Source organism: Lissotriton helveticus, chromosome 12 (genome assembly GCF_964261635.1).
Source record: "Lissotriton helveticus chromosome 12, aLisHel1.1, whole genome shotgun sequence".
NCBI lineage: Eukaryota > Metazoa > Chordata > Amphibia > Caudata > Salamandridae > Lissotriton > Lissotriton helveticus.
This window is the reverse complement of record NC_136073.1, coordinates 106,131,975-106,149,547: the sequence shown is the minus strand read 5'-3', so window position 1 is coordinate 106,149,547 and position 17,573 is coordinate 106,131,975. Positions and strand designations below refer to the sequence as shown.

Below are 17,573 nucleotides of genomic sequence, written 5' to 3'. Positions count from 1 at the left end.
GACAAAGGTTTCTTCCAAACCTCTAGCCCAGGTTCAAGAATTGCCTCGTTGAAAGGCAAGAGAGGCTCAACAACCGAGGATGGCGAATGTAATACCTCCGTCGATATATTAGATTTGAACTCAGTGGTAGGGAGTGTAATGTCCAATAATTCAGTCGCCTTTCTTACAACTACATGATGGGGGCTACATCCTTTGATGGAGCATCTGAACCAGAGGAAAACGCCCATTCAGGGGAAACGTCAAGGCCACTGGCCTCCCCTAATTCAGCAAAGAAGTCCTCTGAATCAGGTAGCTCACCTTCCACCTCATGTCGATAACGCTCCTCTTCTAAGACCCTTTGGGCCTCCCTCCTGGAGTGAATCCTTGGCACAGGCGTCGACGGATCCATAACCGATTCCGTCGGATTCGGGACCGGCGTCGAACACGGCTCAGACGGCGCCGCTTGCACCGAATGAGGCTGAACAGACCGCACCGGTGTAGCTTGGAACTGCGCCGAGCCCTCGTCGCCGGGAAATTGCAAGAATGCGCTGTCGGAAGAAAGGGCATAAAAGGGGCCTGGGAATAGGCCTGAGGAACCCCCAAATTGTAAGCTAATGGACCCATGGGACCCAAAGGTGCACCAGAGGGGTACATAGCCCTTGCAAATACCCCATACATAGCATTAAGGTAATGCGAAGGGTCTTGCCCTGGAGCAGGGAAAGGATGGTAAACTCCTGGCACTGCACCCGAAGCCGGTATTCCTTGAGTTGGGCCACTTGGCGCCGATAACTGAAATTCTTCTGGCTGCTCCTGATCTTCCTGTCCAGGTTGATCTTCACTCTGATCCGGAGAATGGAACAAATCCGTAGAAGGAGCCGGCGCGGTGATCGATGGAGACTTCGGGTGAAACAACCTTCACTGGAGAACCCGGATTCGACAGTGATGGTGGGACATGATCTTTTCTGTGACGTCGGGGCGAAGTTGACCTCGGCGCCAGTTCCTTATCAGAACCATCTTTCTATGGTTGCACCCTAAGAATCTTGAAATCTTTCCCGCTCATACCCCCTCATTCTCCAGCACCCTTCTCCAAATTCCAGGTACCCACACTGCCTTTAAAAAACACCAAAAGATTCTCCTTGCAAGGGACATCCATCATGGGCCAGGCTTTTTGCCAGATATCTAGGTCTGATATACTGGTGTGCTTTGCTTGTACTTCCTCGTAAGCAGGCAATAGGATTTAGTGGATCAGTGCTTCTAACTAGCACATCCTTCAAGGGCATCAAATTCTCCAATTTTCTTCCTAATGTAAATGTATTTATGTGGTATTTGTATAGAGCAAATCTAGACAAGCAGCAGGGCACTGTACTGTCAAAGGCAAAGATAGTCAGTGAATGGAAGGGAAGCTGTATTTTGAGAGCAAAGGTGGATTAGCTTGTCATGATTCAATGTTCTTTAAAATTGTGCATCTTTAGTGCATTCCTAAATAAGAGACTAATCAGCACAGTCTTGAGCAATACATGTTCTAGATCATGGGTGCCTTGCTTTGCACCTGCTCCATTTTTCCCCCCTCACACAAACCTGGATTAGCGCCCACAAGGTATTTGCTTGACTAAGTTATCAGATTATATACTGTGATAGATTCAATTTGAAATGGTCTTCAAGGCAGGGCTTTATTTCCTTTGCTACAAAGGACAAGTATGTGGCAGAAGATGCTACAGATGGAGGGCCAAGGGATTGCAGAGGTTGCCTGGCTTTGATAAACATTGGAAGGGTCTGGCTATTTTCCTTGCAGAAAACCAGAAAGAAAACAAGTTACTTACCTGTAACTTTGGTTCCCCAGTATTAGTAACTTTCATAGATTGCCATAGCTTGTATCATTCCCCGTCGTCGGAAAGGGAGTCTCGGTAATGAAATAACATAGCAGTAGGTACGGAAGAGAAAGAAAAAAGGCCTAGGCCTCATTTCCTTTTGTAACATATCCACCTCTTCTTGCAAAAGAGACCAAAACTAAGCATCAGCCAATTAGAAGAGCCTCACCCCATAGAACCCCCATGAGAGAACCTCAGAGCCTCAGATTTTCGTAGCCGTTGTGTAACATTAACCATATCTGCTGAAGGCTGAGCTTTTCCAGGGGAGGAGGGTGGGCGCATGGGAATCTATGAAAGTTACCAATACTGGGGAATCAAAGTTACAGGTAAGTAACTGGTTTTCTTGCCCCAGTATTGGAACTTTCATAGATTCCCATGCGCCAACCCTCCTCCCCTGGAAAAGCTCAGCCTTCAGCAGATATGGTTAATGATTCCCATAGCTTGTATCAGAGTAGCTAGCATTAAGTAATAAAACGCATTTTGTGACAAATATTGAAATACATCCGTATTCATATTGTCATAAGAAACAAATAAATACCTCCATTTACATGGAGACAGTAATCAGTACAATCATATACAAAATGTGTAAAATAGGAAGGAGGGGTAGTAGGGAAAGCTCACCGCTCAATGGAAGAGGTTCCTCAGTACTGCCTGGCCCACAGCAGTGTCATCCTGTGCCAAGGACTCCAGGCAGTAATGCTTCGTGACGGTGTGTGTGCTGCTTCACGTCGCAGCTCTGCAAATGTCTGATCTGCACTCCTGCAAAGAGAGCTGTAGAGGATGCCACGGATCATGTGGAGTGTGCTCTAATCCTGCCTTGTAGAGGTTTGCCCGCTGCAAAGTGACAGTGTAGAATGGCAGCGGAGATCCATCTAGCAATACCCTGCTCTGACAGGGGGAGGCTCTTGCGAGGAGCACTAAATGCGATTAATAATTGAGAAGATTTACATAATCCCTTGGTGCGATCCAGATAAAATTTCAAGCACTGCTGAACATCCAGAGAGTGTAGTGATCTTTCCGCTGGTGTGGAAGGATGAGGAAAGAAAGATTTGAGAATCACTGGATCATGGAGATGAAAGTTTGAAGGTACTTTTGGTATGAACCTTTGATTAGTCCTTGGAATTACAGTATTCCTTTTAAACTGGAGAAAAGGTTCCTGTATTGTGAGAGCCTGCAATTCCCCTATGCGTCTTGCCGATGTGAGAGCAAGAAGAAGTGCCAGTTTCCACGAAAGAAATTTCATGACTGCCCGATGAATCGGTTCAAAGGGATGTTTCATCAGCTGTGTGAGAACTAAATTCAAATGCCATGTGGGAGGCGGAGGCCTCACCGGGGGAAAGACTCGAAATAAGCCTTTGAGAAATTGCTTGACAATCCTGGATGACCAGAGGAAAGGTCCAGATGCAGTGCGCCTGTAGCGAGAAATTGCTGTCAAGTGAACTTTTATGGAGGAGTGAGCCAATCCTGTCTTAACCAAGGACAGGAGATAAGGAAGAAGCTGATGAGGCCGAGAAGAGAAAGGGTCAACCCCGTTCCTCCGGCACCAAATGCAAAATCTCTTCCATTTCAAACGGTAAGTTTTGTTAGTGGAAGGGGCTCTGGCTTGAGACAGAACCTCCCTTATCTCATCCGAAAGGTGAAGGTTTAGGAACTCTCGCTGCTCAGTAGCCATGCTGTCAGGTGTAAGGAACGAGGATCCTGATGCCAAATCTGACCTTGGGACATCGTGAGAAGATCCGGAATCACCTGTAAAGGAAGTGGAGGGGCCAGAGAAAGGTGCAGCTCCATGAACCAGAACTGCCTCAGCCAAGCGGTAGCTATTAGGATCACCTTGCATGGTTCCGCCTTGATCTTCTTGAGTAGCCGGAGGGGGGGGGGGGGGGGGGGGGGGACGGGGGGGGGGGAAGGGGTACACAAATGCTCTTGACCAAGCTATCGAAAGCGCATGCCCCAACGACTCAATGGTGTACCCATCTGCGTAAGACTGGCATTTTCTGTTCAATGGGGTGGCAAAGATCTATTGAGGGTTTGCTCCACCGATGAAAAATCTCCAAGATAGTCTAGTTCAGGTCCCATTCATGGCTGACTGAAGACAGCCTGCTGAGTGTCTGCCTTTTCGTTCAGTACTCCTGGTAGGTGTTCTGCTTGCGGTGATATTCTGTGTAGGATCGCCCACTGCCAAATCTTCTGGGCTTTCTGAGATAACAGAAGAGATCTGGTACCCCCTTCCTTGTTTATGTAGTGCATGGCCTTTGTGTTGTCCGTGCGGACGAGAACCGCCGACCCTTGTATCCGTGGGAGAAATGCCTGGAGCGCCAGCCGCATTGCCCTGAGTACCAGGAGATTGAGGTGGAGGTGGAGCCTGAGAAAATCTGGCCCTATAGTCCTGCAACATGCCATGGGGATCCGCCAAGAGGGAGGAAGGAACTGACACCATCTTGTGGCCTACGCTCTTGACGCTAATAAGACTGCTGGTAAGAGCATTCGTGAAGAAACTCACCTTCAGAGTCAGTCTCCTGGCATTTCCCCAACAACTGAGAAGGACTATGTGCATAACCAAAAGAGTCCTGATCATCCCCATCAGAATCTTCTACTTCCTCCAGTAACAGAGCGGGAGGCAAGGGGGTAACCCTCCTTGGAGAAGTCATGTTCGGTTTATCCTTTTTAGGGAAATAGTAATCTTCTCTGTCGACGACATCGTTGACAGTACCGTTGGCGATGGTGTTGAGCGAGAAAAACTCGTCGACGAGGCAGTCGACAGAAGATCCGTCGACGGGTGAATAGTAGACGACGAGATGGGCATCGTCGACACTGCTGTGGACGAGACAGTCGACGCTCTCGTTGTAGTCATGGTCGCCAAAGCTCTAGTCAACGACACTGTCGTCCTCACCACAGACTACATCGTCGCCGCTGTCGACGTCTACACCCTCGTCGACGTAACTATAGTCGACGCTCCCGTCGACGCTGACTGTACCGTCGACGGTATAACTTTTCCCACCTGAGATTTAAACTCCTTCGTCGACGGAGTCTTCTGTAGCGTCGACGACGATTTGGAGCCTTTCTCCGACTTCTCAGATGACAGAAGATGGCTTCTTGAATGTCTTAGCAGTCTCCATCACTGATGCAGGTGTAGATGGTCCTTCCCTCTCCTTTACACAGTGTTGAGGAGATTTACTAGGACTCCGGCTCTCACTCACGGGGGTCTTTTTTGAGGCCTTAACTGGACGCTCCACAGAAGGTGAAGGGGAAGCCCTACCCCTCTTGACTGACCTTCTAGATGATGTTGCAGAAGAAGAGTCCTCACTGTCGCTTGACAAGAGTTTCCTTTCTTGACTTTATTTCTGGAGCCAAGTTAGGAGGCGACCCTCACGGTCCCGGAGGGTCTTCGAAGAGAAGGTGAGGCGGCCTTATGATCTGGATACAGGCAATATATACAGCCCTTATGCCAGTCTTCCACATATAGCCTTTTCTTGCCACAGGTGGAACAAGACTTGAAAAGGGCTTTTCTCTCCTTGTCAGACATTTCTAGAACAAACACTTAATCCTGAAGAAAAAATGCCGAAAAAAATCCTCAAATACAAAATCTGAGGCTCTGAGGTTCTCTCAGGAGGGTTCTATGGGGTGAGGCTCTTCTGATTGACTAATGCTTAGTTTTGGTCTCTTTTGCGAAAAAAAGGTGGATATGCTATAAAAGGAAATTAGGTCTAGGCCTTTTTTCTTTCTCTTTTGTACCTACTGCTATGTTATTTTGTTACAGAGACTCCCATTCCGACGACGGGGAATGATACAAGCTATGGAAATCTATGAAAGTTCCAATACTGGGGCAATCAGTCTTTGTGAAATTGGTTTTTGTTTGTCCAAATCTCCCTGAGATAGTGCTATTTGTGTACTGCAGCTCCAGTGTTTGTGTTCAATCCTTACCACTCTTCCCTCCAAAATCTTGAAGAACTGCTTATTGCATAGTTGAAGGCAGCCCTGAAGTTCACAGGGGAATAGGCAGATTAGCTTAATGCTGCAGTGGCCATTCAATTTAGTATACCCGGCTAACCCCTTCAAGCAATAAAGCAATTATGAGGAGCACTTTATAACTGAGGAACGAGCACCACTAATGCCCCCACACAACATACCAAACTAATGTTTCCTTGGGGTGGAAACACTTCACATGTATTTGTACCTGTGTTGTTCACGCACTGATGCCAACTGGCGTGCATTGCCATTGTGCACCTCTGACAGGCGTTCTGTAATTTGCTTCTCCAGAGCCACCCTGAGTTCAGATTCCAGCTTCATCTTCTGGGACTCGTGGCGCGCCTAAGGGATCGAAAAAAGTCATTCCATGGTGCTTCAGCAATGTGTTACCTTTAATACAGTACTGAGGTAAGAATGCCCTACAAATAGCACACAGGGAAAGTGGGCATCATTAGTAGCATTATGAGTATCACCATACTTCCAATACGAAAGAACAGTATTCAGAACCATGTCTGAGAACTTTAACTCAGCAGTATCCACAAAATGATCTACAAAAGACAAGTCGCCAGACATTCTAGGATTCCCTTTTCCAGTGTTCCCGGGAGTAGGGGGCACTGCTCCAGAAGGAGAAGATTTACCTTCAATAGGGTAATATCCATCTGGAGGCTATCCCTCTCCCGGCGGGTAGCATCCAACTCACTCTCCAGCTTCTGCACCTGTCCTTGGACAGATATCACAGTCTGCTTGGCATCCAGAGCCAGTCGAGAATCCTTCTGGGACCGAGCCTGGGAAGAGAGTGCACAGGTTAGATGACAAACCCCTCTCCGTTGCATCTCTCTGACCCTCTCTTTGAGCTCTATTCAGTTTCCCCACTACTTGTGCTTAGGTAATCTGTCTGTATTCTCTTTTGAAACTTCATGACATGTGTCGAGTCTATTTCTCGTCTCTATTCCTAGGTAGTCAGCCTGCCATCTTCATAGCAGTTTTTCACTCCTGCAATGATCAGGGAACTGGTTAGTCCATTTAGTGCACACTTAGGCTGCTCTCGAAACAACCTCTCCTTCACTTTATACTATCAAACCAGCACAAAGTCAAACCTTCCCATCAGTAGCTGTCAGTTTCACCTGACAACTAAAAAGTAGCCTTGCACTTCTCCCATGTCCCCTTTAGGTTGTTGCTCTTTTTGTTTCCCACCTCTGATCATAGTTTATATTACTTGAGTTAAAGCTATCCCAGACTGCCTCCTACAAGCTATTAATTGCAGCCTTACCTTCCCTCTTTTGAAGTTACATCTGTTACCTTCAAGTACCATCCCTCCTTTGGAACAACCAATTTTCTGATTTCCTTCTTGTGAACAGGCACCATTTCCAGGGGTTATGCGGAGAAAATGTGGTCAAGCCTCCCCTTGTGACCGTCCAGCTGTGGTACACTTCTCTTGCTGCCCATGATCTGTTTTTCCAACATTTCTATTGAAAGACCTTCACTTTCCAGGTAACCAAAAAAACTCTCAGCTTGTTAAAGCTTTTAGTTTTAACCGGTCTTCCAACTTTTAGCTCACCTTCTCGCTCTCCAGCTGTCTCTCAGACTCCTCCTGCAGTCCCTGATAACGTTCCTCCAGCTGCCTCTCCTTTCGGGCCCAGGATTCTTGCTCCTCCTCCAGCGTGGCTCTTAGAGTCTCCAGACATTTCTGCTCTTGGTGAAGTGCCGAGACTGCTTCGTCCAGCTGGGACTGCAGGACCTGCTCACGCTGCTTCTCCGACTCCAGGCTACGCACTAGGATCCTCTTCTCTTTCTCCTAAGACAGGACATGAAAATATTTAAAAGACTCCCTCCTCCTCAAACACAAAACAAACTCAGACACTGGGTGTCTCGGCCAGGGTTCTCAAAGTTTTACATCTACAATTCTGCCATTCAATCTGCGCAGTTTGAGTTGTCTTCCTGTGGTTGATCAATTGGACACTTCAAACAATAGACTCAGTCTATTTCAGGACACCAAACACTGCAATTCTGCATTTATATAGTGACCACAGTACTAAATCACAGAGTCTGCCTATTCAATGTGAAGTGTACACTTTAAATCAATATTTATTTTCAGTGCTGCTCAACACTGGAAAACACAAAAACTAAACAAAGAACTTGTACTGATGGAGCAAGATTTCGCACGTTATGCGACTTGCTCGTACTCATGAACCTCGAATAACTATAAAATATTAATTCAACCTGTTTGTCTTACTAATTTCCCTTTTATTCTGACATTTGGGGTATCCGAGAGATGCTTGCTTATGTGTGTATTAACCTTAACAACGCTGGTCATTAAAAATGGCCACTGCTTGGCGGGATTTTCTTCTGCGCATGCGTCGGTCACAATCACGTGATGTGACGTACTCGCAGTTCTGGTGGGAATCTTTTGCACTTGCGCACTAGCATTAAGATGGCTGCTTTGTGTTCTCACATGCCGGTGCTTGCGCTGCTGCTTTTGCGCAACTGTTTGTATGCCTCTAATCCTAATGCTATAGTTACTATAAAATAAGGGGTATAGAGTAGCAATTCATGGTATACAGTGTAATCATTTATTTCTGTGTTTTAATTTGCGTTTGCTTACTTTTCATGTACCGCGTTCTTGAGAGTCTGAGAGACACTCGTGAATCCATCTTGAACAACCTTTCTGCGCATGACAGTCTTCTGCCGGTGGCATTGAATCCCTGCCAACCAGAGGTCTCAGCAAAGATGTGCCTTGGAAGATGCACCCTCACCTAGCAGAAGAAGCTAAACTGTCCCGCAAATGCAACAAATTTATTTTATTCATTGTATTCTGTAGAGTATGTCATGGGAACACCAAATTCAATAGGCGGTCCCAGAATATGTTAATTTAGGCTTGTAGAATTGAAATATGATTGGTGTGTTGACCTATCCTACTTGAGGACCAATCGAAATTGGGGATTCTGACACTTGCAACATTTGGGGGATTGGTACACTGACCCGAAAACAGTATAACTAGCCTAGGTTTAGCTAGAGAATTTGTCCGACTTGTCCGAATAGCTGACCTGTCACTGACCCAACGCACTCAATAGGTGACTTGATACAGAGGGCTGCGGAGCACTCTGTCTGAAATTTCCATAGACTCAAGGGTTTTGTTAAAGAAACCTTAAGTGCTGGCGGAGCACTTTGCTGAGGAGATCGATAACCCAATCGGGGTTCTGGCTGATAGCTGCAGAGAGGGTGGAGCGCAGGCGTTGCTTCCGAACTGCGGGTGCTGGTCGTGCCTTGGTGGTCCTGTCCTGATCCTAATCTGGGTTTCCTGTCCTGGGGTGTCCATTCTGCACTTGCTGTCTTTTTGGCGACTGTCCTTCCTTGGGGTTCCTCCCGTCCTTAACTGACCCGTGGCCAGGGTTGGTCTTCAACACCACTTTAGGTAAATATAGTGCTGAAAGTCTACTCTGCACCTTCTATATTTTCCTTTCTTTTGCTTTAATAAAGTCATACGCTTGCAAAAATTGATTTTCCATGCTTTTCGCATCTCTAAATGAACAAGTCATACCTAAAATTGTCGTTATTCTAGCATGTTCCATTATCTTACCCATCCTTAGTATATTCCTTTTCAGTTCATGATACATAGATGTTCCTTGTCTTTACCCATGGTTTAGTCGATTCAAGTAATTGTGCATGTTACCTATAGTTCCTCTTTATGGGGAAATAATTTCACTGTGAAATTCTAGTATGCTTTTTTATTCTCCCCGTCTTTTAGTCTCTCCATACTAAATCTAAATTCTGAAACTGCTGCCTAGCAGGTTCCCTGTTCTTACCTCCCTTTAGATTCTCAAATGGTTGGTTTTATTTACTTCCTTTATGGATACGTGCTCTTTGTAATTCTGGTTATCAATTGCTTGCTCGTTGTAAACCTCATGTTTTCTGAGCTCGATGAATTTTAGATAAAGGTTTTCAAAACTTCTTGAGTTTGTGGTTATTATAAAGTACAAATAGAATATATAAAGTATAAGTATTTTTGTGTCTGCCTTTCTTTTACAGCTAGCTCCCTGATCCATTGTGATCTTAGGTACCCGTAACGGTGGAATGGTAAGTCGGGTACACTGGAAATAAATAGGTAGGAACAAGGGTTACTGGTAGTAGTGTGTAAGGTCGCCCGATTAATGAATATGGTAAATTGAAGTTTATGGGCCCGATACGTATGTGGTAAAAATAATTGTTGGTCGGGTGACCTGCGCGCTCTATCAGTAATTTTCTGGTAGCAGAGGAAATGGTTAGGGACTAGTTAATGTTAGGTAGGACTAGTTAAGATAGGTAGGTCGGATGCTGCTAAAAAGATTTTTTTGCTGCTAAACTGAACATTTTATTGTTGCTAGATTGATCAATCACGTGAAATGTTTTTGCTTTAAAATTGTGAAATGTTTTAAATTGTTTTTCTTGCTGTTATATTGATAAATGTACTAACCCACTCGTTAGTAAATTGTTATATGTTGTCTGGAATCCCCGGGGAATTGAATAGCGAGTGGTGAGGAGAATCCACTTCGCTTTGAGGTCATTGGCTCAAGGAAAATTGGTGCAGGTTAGGCAGAACTGGAAGCACTAATTAGGGTTTTCTGAATGTATGTTCGAATAACTGATAGCAAAGAGTTCGCTGGCAAAACTTCTATTGTGATATAACCTAGTAAGGGTCACACGGAAGGAGTAGCAGGTTCGTCTAAGCTTGATTGTTAGCAAAGGAGTTCGCTAGTGAAACTTTAGACTTCGTATATATCCCGGAAAGAAGTGGAGGAGTCAAAGAAGTAACAGGTTCTCTGATGCTTGAGTGAAGGGTAGGCAGAAGAGATCTACTCGTAGTATTTGAAAAGCAGACCGAAGAAGTTTACTTGCAGTAAAACAAATCTTTCTTTCTAGATACTCTAGTACAGTGGCGAATGTGTTTACGTTGTTAATTTAGTAAAGCACTAGCACTTTAAGAAAGAAATAAAAGTTTGTTACCTTGTGAAGGAGGGAGTCAGTTGCGGAGCTGCGATGACGTCACTGTGCCGCGCTGGGATTGGTAGAAACAGCAGGTGTGTAGCGGAGCTGAAATTGTAAAGGAGGGGTGAGTGCCGAAGCGTGAGAACTTGTCTCGCGAAAAAGGCCGCGCACCCATTGGTCGAAATAGTGCAGTTTATTGGTTGCACCAAAATAAAAGACGCATTTGGATTGGAAGTGATTTTGTAAACAAAGTCGCTTTCAGGAAATTGTATATGGCATACGTATAGGCCAGTGACAAGACCTGATCCAAGACATTTGGGGTTTGAGAACGATCAGTGGAAAGGCCATAACACCAGCATCATGTACGGGAATAAGCGAAAATTGTCCCTTGTAAATAAAGTAAAGAATTATTTCAAAAAAGACAAGCCGATCAAGACTAGAGAAGGAGTTATCATTCCGCCACCTAATACTCTCGCATCTTTCATGATGTTTGATAAAGGGTACCACTCGTGTGTGGTTGGAAAATTGGGTGGAATATACAAAGAATGACGGGATTTTGGCTTTCCCGTTAGAAGGTACATTTTAATGGCAGGATTCTATTTAAATTGAAAACCCGAATGAATGATTTACATCCCAGACCCAGATTAACGCAATATGAAGCCTTAGAAGAGTGGGAGATAGAGGCTTTTGAGCGAGACAAACCTAGACTGGACAAAGGTTTAACAAAGTGGTATCCAAAACTAAAACAAGAAACAAGAGAGAAGAAAATTAAACAATGGAGGCAGAATATGATAGAGGGACTGTACCCTATGATGGCCCTAGAAGATCCCATGGGTGTGGAAAAGGACCGAAAAGACTAAACATCTGATGACCGGAGGGGATTCAGATGACAATTTACTGGATGATTTGTTCATGAAAAATCCACCTCCTTATAATGAAGGATCCCGATCCTCTAGTGTAGGGGATGTTTGCCTGAGACCTCCTTACCCGGAAGGGTCTAGACCTGCAAATGTAAGAGACGGCTGTCAAATACCTCCTTATCAGGAGATGCCGAGACCTTTTAGTACAGGACATCAGTTCATGAAACCTAATTATGGTGAGGGACCAAGTATGACGCATCCCACGGCCCCAACCCTGACCCCACAAATACCTGAAATAGGTCTGGAAAGAATATTACAGGAAGGAGAGCAAGAGGCATTGAGTAAACAGATCAGAATTAATTCAGAAAATCTCTCAGCTAAATACCAGTCCTGAAGCCCTGACCATCCCAGTAACTATTGGACCAGTCGTTCCTCTGTATGGTGATAAACAGGGGTGTCCCAAGACACAGATTATTACCCCGGCTATAGTACAGCAAAGAAAAGAGCCCTTAATTGTAGATGATCAGGCAAGCGAATGCGAATCTGTAATTTCCTTGATGGATTTGCCAGTGAGAGCTGGAAAGGGGTTCGCAGAGAAGGAACACTCTTTTTAGTTCAGGAGAAGTGCAAATTGAATCCGCTTCTGGTACTAAACGTGCCACTGTAGTGACGTCTGAAGAAATCGAGAGATGGAGTCGAGAATTAGAGAAACCAAATTCTTCGCCAATACCATTAGATATTTATAAATTGAGAATAGAAATGGAAAAACTGATGGCTGGAAATGTGGGGTTGGACAGACTAAATATCTTTTCTGAAGAAGAACTGCTGTTTATCTGTAAGAGTCTTACCCGTAATACCAGAGTGTTTCATGAGAAATTAACAGACACTGCAGCTAGTATGGGAATAGATATTTCGAAATCAAAGCCATTACAGAAACCCTACAGAGCAGAGTTCTCAGACAAAGATCTGGAAAATATGAATGTGTCAGGAAAGAAGGTACAGATCAAAGAGTTGTTGAACGTGTTGCAAAAATGGGGAGAACTCGAAAAGTGGAAAGCCAGGTGGGCAAAGAAAAAGGAGGAGGTTAGGTCAAAACAGGTGACTTCTGGGTATATCCTAAAAGAAGCTGATAAACCAGAACAGTTATATCCCATGCGAGAGGTACCAGGTGGAAAGTATGTGCACGTTCCATGATCAAGACAGGATATTGTGTCCTTTACCAATGATTTCCCGAAATTACGAGAAAAACCCGTGGAGTGGTACAGACAGGTAGAAAGGTTTGTGAAAGTACAAAGATGCCTGTGGAAAGATCTGGATGGGTTTTTCGATATCGTAGTCCCCGTAGATTTATGGACAGAATGTAAAATTGCTGTTGATTGGCCTAGCAAAGAATTCCCGTGGGATCCTATTTCAGGACCTCCTTCTGATGACGTAATGAAAAAATACAATCAGGTAATATTGCATCTGAAGGGAAAAGTGCCTGCAAAGGAGACAGATTGGACCAGAATAGATAGAACTACACAGGAAAAAGATGAGACGAACAAGTTACTTACCTTCGGTAACGCTTTTTCTGGTAGATACAATATCTGCCTGTGGATTCCTCACCTTGTGAATATCCCCTTGCGTCACCAACATTCGGAAATTCTTTTTGTAGCTTTGCGCCGACGTGGATCCGGACGTCACAGAGGCACGGCATCGCTCGCGACTCCGCTGACGTCACCGATGCCTATAATAGGCCCACGTCGGCGTGATGACATCAGTTCCGCCCTTTTTTCCGTGCCTTCGAGGCACACGGACGGACCAATGACAGTAGATATATACACAGTATACGCAGTACAAATATCAAGGTAACACACACACAGTGTGAAGCAAATGCAACAAAACATTTGAAATAAACAAATACATAATAGAAACTCTGGCATAGAAGAGTAGACAACGGGGAGGCAGGTGGGTCAGTGAGGAATCCACAGGCAGATATTGTATCTACCAGAAAAAGCGTTACCGAAGGTGAGTAACTTGTTCTTCTGATAGATACATCTGCCGTGTGGATTCCTCACCTTGTGAATAGAGTCCCACAGCAGTCCCCACTCCCGGAGGAGGGTGTCCACTCTTCTAGACCAGGAAATCCTGGAGGACAGAGCATGCAAAGTGACCGTCCCTCCTCACTTCGGAATCCAAGCGGTAATGCTTCACGAATGTGTGGAGGGAAGACCAAGTTGCCGCTCTGCAAATATCCTCTACAGGCACACCTCTAGCCAATGCAGAGGTCGAAGACTTAGCTCTAGTAGAATGAGCCCTTATACCCTCTGGTGGTTCCTTACCGGCCAAAGAGTAACAGATCTTAATACAGAGGAGGATCCATCTTGACAAAGTCCTCTAACGGACCGCTCTTCCCCTCTTGCAGCCAGCAAAGCCAACGAAGAGCTGGTCATCCAATCGACGGTCTTTAGTTCTGTCCAGGTAAAAAGACACCGCCCTCTTGGGGTCCAGACGGTGTAATCTCTCCTCCTCCTTGGAAGGGTGTGGGGGAGGATAAAAAGTAGGCAGGGTAATGGATTGACCAAGGTGGAAAGGAGTCACCACCTTAGGCAGAAAAGCAGCCCTGGTCCTAAGAACCATTCGATCAGCATGAATGGTCAAGAAAGGGGGCTTGTGACTAAGAGCTTGAAGCTCACTTACCCTCCTTGCTGAGGTTATAGCAACAAGGAAGACTGTTTTGAGAGTCAGAAGCCTCATAGGACATTTGTGAAGAGGCTCAAAGGGAGCACCCATCAAAAAGGTCAATACAAGATTTTAAGTCCCACTGAGGCACAATAAAAGGAGTAGGTGGGAACTTATTTATAAGGCCCTTCAAAAACCTTAAGACAACAGGAGATTTAAAAAGAGACGGCTGGTCAGGCAAACGGATAAATGCCGACAGCGCTGAAAGATATCCCTTCACCGTGGCAATAGCAAGCCCCTGCTGTGCCAGAGAAAGGGCAAACTGGAGAACATCAGATAAATGGGCCCTCAAAGGGTCTATAGACTTCTCCCTGCACCAAGTAACAAATTTTGACCACCTATAAGAATAGATGGACTTAGTGGAGTCACGCCTGGCTGACAAAATGACATCCACTACATCAGGCGGGAGAGAAAAAGAACTCAGGTTGCCCCGTTCAATCCCCAGGCATGAAGGTGTAAGGTCTGGAGGTGGGGGTGTAGAACCTGCCCCTCCATCTGGGAGAGGAGATCTGCCCTGTGAGGGAGACAGAGCGGCGGGTGAGAGGAGAGGTGGAGAAGGTCTGAGTACCACACCCTTCTTGGCCAATCCGGGGCGATCAATATAACTTGGGCCCGGTCTTGGCGAATTTTCCTCAGAACCCGAGGAATCAAAGGTATGGGAGGAAACGCGTAAAGGAGTTGCGAGTTCCAACTCAACTGAAACGCGTCCCCCAAGGCTCCTTGCATCGGATACTGGAGACTGCAGAATGAGAGGCAGTGAGCATTCTCGCGAGTGGCGAACAGGTCCACCCGAGGAGTCCCCCACATCAGAAAGATGTCGCGAACCACCTACGGGTGAAGCCTCCACTTGTGATCGGCAGAGAACTGCCGACTGAGACTGTCTGCACGAACATTCTGAACCCCGGCCAGATGATTTGCTATCAGACAAATCTGATGGTCCTGAACCCAGGACCAGAGGCGCAGAGCCTCTCTGCAGAGACACTGCGGCCCCACTCCTCCCTGCTTGTTGATGTACCACATCGCGGTCGTGTTGTCCGTCAGGACCTGCACTGACACACCGCGAAGGGAAGGGAGGAAGGCCTTGAGTGCCAGACGTATCGCCCGCAACTCTAGAAGGTTGATGTGAAGCAACCTTTCCTCTGGAGACCAAAGACCCTTGACCTCCAGGTCTCCCAGATGAGCACCCCACCAGAGAGTGGATGCATCCGTTATCACTGTGGCCACCGATGGAGGAAGTTGAAAAGGCTTTCCTTGTGACAGATTGCCTTCCACGCTCCACCAAGACAGATCCGCCGCAGCTTCTCTGGAGATCCTCACTGACTCCGAGATCTCCGTTGTGCTGATACCACTGCCTGCGGAGGCACCACTGGAGTGCCCTCATGTGCCAGCGTGCATGATTGACCAACAGAATGCAAAAAGCCATCAGACCGAGCAGGCGAAGAACCTTCAGGACTGGAACGACCGCTCCATTGTAGAACAAAGGAATCATTTCCTGTATGTCGCGAATCCTTTGAGGAGGGAATGCACGACACACAGTAGTGTCCAGTACCGCACATATGAACAGGTTGCGCTGGGACGGCACCAGGTGAGACTTGGGTACATTTATCGAAAAACCCAACCTGTGCAACAACTGAGTTGTCTCCTGCAGATGATGGAGCACCTTCTCTAGCGACACCGCTTTGATCAGCCAGTCGTCCAGATACGGGAATACAGGTATCCCCGACCTCCTGAGATGAGCTGCCACCACTGCCATCACCTTGGTGAAGACTCGAGCCGCAGTAGTAAGGCCAAACGGAAGGACCACAAACTGGTAGTGTTGCGACCCAACCGTAAAACGGAGATACTTTCTGTGCGACTTCAAGATGGGAATATGAAAATACGCATCCTGCAAGTCGATTGACACCATCCAGTCTTCTTCCAGCAGCGCTTGAAGAACCTGTGCAAGTGTGAGCATCTTGAACTTTTCCTGCTTCAGGTAAAGGTTCAAGATCCTGAGATCCAGAATTGGCCGAAGTCTGCCATCCTTTTTGGGGATCAGGAAATACCGGGAGTAGCACCCCTGACCCCTTTCCTGCTCTGGAACCACCTCTATCGCACCTTTTCGAAACCGTGCCAGGACTTCTTCCTGCAAGAGAAGCATATGGTCCTCCGAACAATAACCCTGGCAAGGAGGGTAATTTGGGGGAAACTCCTGAAAAGGAAGAGCATACCCATTCTCCACAAGATTGAGAACCCAAAGATCCGATGTAATCAATTCCCAATCTTGTAGAAAATGGGTAAGCCGACCCCCCACTGGGACCACATGATCCAGAATGGCGGATCTAGGGCTGCTTTGCTGCGTTGGCAGGGGGCTGGAAAGGGGAAGAAGAAGAGGAGGAAGCTTGACGGCCTCTGGGACGGGCTCTTTGCCTGCCCCTGTACGATTTGTACAGCGTATTTTGCTGTGGCTGTTGCTGAGATGGTCTGTAGGAACGAAAGGAAGATCTGCCAAATCCTCTGAAGCGTCTTCCAGTAGTACCCCTGGACTGAAGGCCCAAAGATTTCGCAGTGGCCCTACTGTCTTTAAAACGTTCTAAGGCAGCATCAGCCTTCTTGCCAAACAATCCTGAGCCATCAAAAGGCAAGTCCATCAAAACAGACTGAACATCTGCAGAGAACTCCTATGTTTTAAGCCATGCGGCCCTCCTAGTGGCCACGGAAGAGCCCATGACCCTCGCTACCGAATCAGCAGTGTCCAGTCCACTCTGAATCACCTGCCTCGCAGCCGCCTGAGTGTCCGATATCACCTCCTGAAAATCCTTTCTATCCTCCTCAGGGATTTTCGGAACCAACTGCTTGAAAGAATCCATTAAGGCATGGACATACCGTCCCATCAGACAAGTTGCGTTGGTTGACTTTAACGCCATACTGGCTGAGAAGACCTTCTTGGCCGCTTGATCCTGCTTTCTGGACTCTTTATCCCCAGGAACCTGCGGAAAAGCACCAGCAGACCTCTTCGAGCAGGCAGCCTGCACAACTAAACTCTCAGGCAGGGGGTGGGTTGACAAAAATTCTGGGTCACCAGGTGCAACCCTGTACCTCCTCGCCACTGTCCTAGAAACTGAAGGAGCAGACAAAGGCTTCTTCCAAACCTCATAGATGGGTTCAGCTAACGCATCATTAAAGGGCAACATTGGCTCAATGATAGAGGAGGGTGAATGAATAACTTCAGTCAGAA

At 46.5% G+C, this 17,573-nt stretch overlaps 1 protein-coding gene across 1 annotated transcript in view; it reads right to left on the bottom strand.

Annotated features, from left to right (window-relative positions):
- Positions 1 to 17,573, bottom strand: part of CNTROB (centrobin, centriole duplication and spindle assembly protein) — a 442,502-nt gene that overhangs the window by 197,091 nt on the left and 227,838 nt on the right. The window contains 3 exon segments of the mRNA XM_078668775.1: positions 6,022 to 6,155; positions 6,452 to 6,598; positions 7,372 to 7,608. Of these exon segments, the coding sequence (XP_078524901.1) occupies positions 6,022 to 6,155; positions 6,452 to 6,598; positions 7,372 to 7,608 (518 nt within the window).